The 5,951-nt window shown below is 36.7% G+C and overlaps 1 protein-coding gene across 10 annotated transcripts in view; it reads left to right on the forward strand.

Moving 5' to 3' along the window:
* LOC123520541 (microsomal triglyceride transfer protein large subunit-like) overlaps window positions 1–5,061 on the forward strand; it is an 82,693-nt gene extending 77,632 nt beyond the window's left edge. For all 10 annotated transcript variants that reach the window (XM_045282894.1, XM_045282898.1, XM_045282892.1 and 7 more), the window contains one exon: window positions 4,237–5,061. In XM_045282894.1, coding sequence (XP_045138829.1) covers window positions 4,237–4,404 — 168 coding nt within the window. In that variant the 3' untranslated portion in view covers window positions 4,405–5,061. The remainder of the gene's footprint in view (window positions 1–4,236) is intronic.
* The last annotated feature ends 890 nt before the right edge of the window (window positions 5,062–5,951 follow it).

Genomic DNA, 5,951 nt, shown 5'->3' on the forward strand with positions numbered 1-5,951 from the left:
GGTATTTAATTTTGTACTTTTATAATCAGTATGCTATAGTAAGAGCTATTTGCTACCTTGTAGGTTGTGACTTGCACACCCTTCATTACATAAACATTGTTACTTCTATCTGTGTAATTCTCAATAGTAACATAACATAACATAACATAAATAATAGGATAACAAAGGGCCACCAGGGTCCATCTAGGTTATCCTGTATCAGTCGCACAGCGACCTCATCATCAGTACTTAAAGATACACTTACAAGTACACAATACATTATATACTAATTCTAAATATTTGGCCCATTAACAAAGCTAAATCCTGCAGCGAATTCCTCTACAATCTGTGATCCCCATACATGGGGATCATGTCTTGTTTAACTATAGTAAATTTCTTATAAAAACTATCATGCAGCGCTATACATAATTATAAATCTAATAAATTTAAGTGCTTATCTAATCTGTTTTTAAACATTGTCAAACTAGTGCTATTTACAACCGTCTGGCAATGCATTCCAGAAGTCTACCACCCTATGACTAAAGAAATATTTTCTTATATCTAACCTGCAGCCTTGCTTTCTAATCTTCCTGCCATGATTTCTAGTCCTACTTCCCTCCTGTAAGGTAAAGAAAGATCTCACATCTATGTAGTTTGTATCTGAGAACATTTTAAATAACTCTATCATATCCCCTCTTATACATCTCTTCTCAAATGAAAACATGTTTAATTCCTTTAATCTATCTCTATACTCCAGGTGCTTTAATGCTGGTATCATCCTAGTTGCTCTTCTCTGAACTGCTTCTAACATGTTGATATCCTGCCTATAATGGGGTGCAATACTCTAAATGGGGCCTAACATAGGAATTATATAAGCTACACACCACTTCCTTACTTTTATAACTAACATTTCTATTTATAAAACCCAGGATCCTATTTGCCCTATTTCTTACTTCTAAACATTGCTTTGAAAATTTCATAGTCCTGTCTATCACTACTCCTAAATCATTTCCCTCCTCTACTGCCTCTAGCTAACATCCCTCCATCTCGTAGCTAAAGTTTGTGTTGTCTTTACCTAAATGCATAACCTGACACTTTTTTAGAATTAAACTCCATCTGCCACCTGTCTGCCCATGCTATTAGCCTGTCCAGGTCTCGTATTCTGTAATTGTCCTTTTCACCCTGTACTGCACATGCTATCTTAGTATCATCTGCAAACTTTGATACTTTGCTACTAATTCCTATATCTAAATCGTTAATGTACACCAAGAAAAGAAGAGGTCCTAGCACTGATCCTTGGGGTACCCCACTAACCACTTCCTTCCACTCAGACATTGCCCCATTTAATACTACTCTCTGTTTCCTATCAGAAAGCCATTCACTAATCCAATCAACTAACCTACCCCTATCCCATGTAGTCTCAATTTGTACACTAGCCTCCTATGCGGTACCTTATCAAACGCCTTGCTAAAATCTAGATATATAACATCTATGCTATTTCCATCATCTAACTCCTTGGTAATATATTCTAAGATATCGAGCAAATTTGTAAGACAGGACCTCCCTGATCTAAAGCCATGTTGGGTATCTCTAATTAATCTATTCTCATTTAAATGCTCCCAAATACTACCCTTAATGATTTTCTCTAGTATCTTACATACTATACTAGTTAAACTGATCGGTCTATAATTATTCGCATCATCCTTCCTACCTTTTTTAAATATTGGTGTAACATTAGCTAACTTCCAGTCCTGAGGTATCTCAGCAAACCTAAGTGATCTTTCAAAGATTAACTTAAGTGCTTCAGAAATACTGTCTACACCCTCCCTAAGTACTCTGGCATGTAGCTCATCAGGACCACTAGCTTTCCTATCGTCTAGTTCAAGAATAAATTTCCTAATAATTCCCGGTTTTATATCAATATTTTCTAAAGCTCTTAAACTACTCGTCGCACTGTTTGTAACAGGATTTCCTATTCTTTCCTAGTAAATACTGAAGAAAATTGTTCATTCAATAATTCTACTATGTCTTCATTTTGATCCACTACTACACCATCTTTTCTGAGTGGTCCAATCCTATCCTTATTTCTTTTATCACTGACCTTGTAATAACTATATAATTTTTTGGGATCTTTACTCCCAGCTCTAGCTAGTTTTATCTCTGCCTGCCTTTTACTTTTTTTTATAACCTTACTCAAATCATCCCTGACCTGTTTGTACCTAATCAAATCTACATCTTCCCCACTTTTCTGCAACTCTCTATATGCCCTCTTCTCTCTGATCTGTCTACCTATCTTGTGAGTCCACCATAATGGCTTCCTGTTTCTCTGCCTTATATCTTTGTAAGGGATACACTGCATCACTATACTCTTTACTACAACCTTAAAAATATCCCACATCTCCTGTGCAGTTTTATTTCCAAAACTGTCTTCCCAGTTTACCTCTGACTGACATAACCTACCATAATTGCCTTTCTGATAGTTTGGGACTCTAGTCTTATTCACTATATTATCCCTACTGGAATTAATGATAAATCTAATTATATGATGGTCACTGTTTGCTAGTCTCTCCTACCTCAACTTCCTTTAAACAATGCTCAATATTTGTTAGTACTATGTCTAAAACCTTCCTCCCCCTAGTAGGTTTATCTACCATCTGCACTAAATAGTTATCCTGAAAACTTTCCATAACTTATTTTCACTAGCATCTCCTACCATCCTCTCCCAGTTTACTGACTTAAGATTAAAATCCCTAAGATAATTGTCTGACTAGTACACCCCTATTTATCTCATCTACCATAAGGTTGTCTACATCTGCTGACTGGTTAGGTGGTCTATAAAAGCTCCTACTCTAATAACCTTACTTTTGTTTACTCTAACATCCAGCCATAAGGACTCTACTCTGTTATCTACCTTAATACCATTAACCTGACTGGAAATGAAGGATTTTTTACATAAATAACTACTCCTCCACCTATCCTACCAATTCTCTGGTGTAAATACATAATGTATCCATCTACTTCATATTCTTTCCTATTTTCCTAAACTTTTCCTCATTTACCCATGCCTCTGCGACACATACATCTAAGTCCTCCTCAACTATATAATTAGATAACTCGTCCTTCTTGTTCCTAAGACTCCTGTCATTTACATAAAACATTTAACTCCTGCTACCTTCCTAGATGCTGTCTCCTTATTTGGAATCCTAATCTTATTCTCTCCTATTTGCACCTGGAAATCTTTCCTAATCTTTTCACTATCTATTTATCCTATCTAATTTATGTCTAACATCTTTCTTCTGAAATGCATTTGCTACCTCACCCCCTACACTCCATCCCAATTCCCCCCTCCAGACATCCACTTAGCACATCCACACCCTTCCTACTCAGATGCACACCATCCCTAGCATACAAATCCCTTCGCCCATAGAACCTATCCCATACATCCACAAAGCTGACACCAACATCCTTACACATCCCTTTTACTCAATCATTCACACCAATGGCCCTAGACAACCATTCCCTGCTAACATACACACAAGGCAAGATTCCTGACACTACACACCTCCTACCACTCTCCCTTATCTTGCCTAACATTTCCCGAAATCTTTCCACTAACTCCTCCTAATAAGAAAAAAAAAAAAAAGAGGTACTGATCATCTACTCTCTAAATCAACCAGGCTCAAGTTTGTGGGTGATTTGCCTTATATAAATGCATTTTATCAAGGACAGCTGAGGAGAATGCTCATTTAGAATAGAGAACAGCTGTCTGTTACATCACAACATCACCTTTATTGACTACTCTAGAAGAGACTTTTTAAATAGGGGAGACTTTATTTTTTACTATTTTCTTTGTTCTGCTCTAAATAATCTCTCTCTCTCTCTCTCTCTCTCTCTCTCTCTCTCTCTCTCTCTCTCTCTCTCTCTCTCTCTCTCTCTCTCTCTCTCTCTCTCTCTCTCTCTCTCTCTCTCTCTCTCTCTCTCTCTCTCTCTCTCTCTCTCTCTCTCTCTCTCTCTCTCTCTCTCTCTCTCTCTCTCTCTCTCTCTCTCTCTGTCTCTCTCTCTCTCTCTCTCTCTCTCTCTCTCTCTCTCTCTCTCTCTCTCTCTCTCTCTCTCTCTCTCTCTCTCTCTCTCTCTCTCTATATATATATATATATATATATATATATATATATAGATAGATAGATAGATAGATAGATAGATAGATAGATAGATAGAATAAAACATTACTAATGAATTTAAATATTTTACCTCAAAAAGGTCCAGCCTAACACAGAAGTAGTAAACAATGTGAGGAAACTGGAGCGTATTCCTGGCACCAACTACATGCTCAAGAAATACAAGAAGAGACTGTCCCCTGTGCCTGGCAAGACTTATGTAATGAACAAGAAAAATACTGAAATATGCAGTAAAATGTTCAATAAATGACAAGGACTCTCTTAGGAAGAGTATATATCAAAATAAGGAAATTGGTTACATATTGTAATTGATTTTATTAGATAATACAATGATATGCGTTGTGATATATTTTGTTATTTGAACAAGTAGCTAAATTTTTAACAGATTTTTGCATTATCCTCATTTTTATGTACAAAAGTTGAAAATTACAATTAGTTTTTAATGTAAATTCTTTTAAGTCATGTATATTTGATGTTTATATGATTAGAGAAGTCTGATGAGTGAATGATATCTGCAGTATTGAATTGTTATGACTGTTTGTGCAATATAGTTGAATCTGTAAAAGTTGATGCAGGTGGTGTAATTTAGTGGTTAGTGAACTCAACTTTCAACTAACAGGCCTGTGATTCAAATCTCCAAGCACAGATGAATTGTATTTGCTTTCTTTCACAGTGTAGCTCTTTTCCACCAGCAATCACATAACCTGCAGTTCCAGAAGGTCAGCAGTCATCTTCATATGTGTGAGATTATGATTCTGCAAGAGTGCAAGAGTAACTGTCTTACCCTCCAGTGAATGTATGTGGAGTTTGTTTGAGTCTTTGCTTCAAGAGCTCAGAAATCGTCTAGATCACACTACTAAAGATGATAAGTGAATGAAAAATAAAAATGAATGAAATATGCAAATTACCAGTGTACGTTTTTCAATTTATGCTCACATATCTATTGCCACTCAAGAAGGTGCAGAAACAAAACAGTACCCAACATCATGGGTAGGGTAATGTAGGGAGCACTGTACAAGGGGATGGACAGTACAAGCTCCACTAGAATTAAAGAATTTGTAGGATAGCTGTGTTGGCAACACTGAGTAGACATGATGCTGATGAACCAAGATGGCTATTACCATTCCTTCTATGATGCTGTTTGTGGATTGGAAGGAAGAATTTAAGATTTTTGTGGCATCCAATGTAACATTAGACACTCATACATAGTTTCATAACCTTGAATGAAGCGTGATCCAGTTGATAAAATAATGAATATGAATATTAGGCAGATGTATTTTACCTAGTTGTATTTACCTAGTTGTAGTAAGGCCTGGGCTTATGCTCATGTGGCCCCGTCTCCATATCTACACTTATCCAATTTTTCTTTAAAACTATGCACACTCATTGCTGACACCACTTCTTCACTCAAGCTGTTCCATATATCAACACATCTTTGCGGCAAACTATATTTTTTAATATCTCTTAAACATCTTCCCTTCCTCAGCTTTTTACTATGCGATCTCATGCTTTGAATGTTATATTCTTCTCTCAGGATCAGTTTCTCATCATCCACTTGGTCCATTCTGTTGATCAATTTATAAACTTGTATCAGATCCCTTCTCTCCCTTCTCTGTTCCAGGGTTGATAGATCCATAGCCTTTAGTCTCTCCTCATGTCATCCCTTCAAGTTCTGGAACCATTCTTGTAGCCATTTTTTGTAGTCTCTCCAGCTTCCTTATGTGTTTCTTTTTATGGGGAGTCCACACTACTCCTGCATAGTGCATAGTGGATAAGGTGGTGAGCATGGGATCGGAC

Source organism: Portunus trituberculatus, chromosome 47 (assembly GCF_017591435.1).
Source record: "Portunus trituberculatus isolate SZX2019 chromosome 47, ASM1759143v1, whole genome shotgun sequence".
Lineage (NCBI taxonomy): Eukaryota > Metazoa > Arthropoda > Malacostraca > Decapoda > Portunidae > Portunus > Portunus trituberculatus.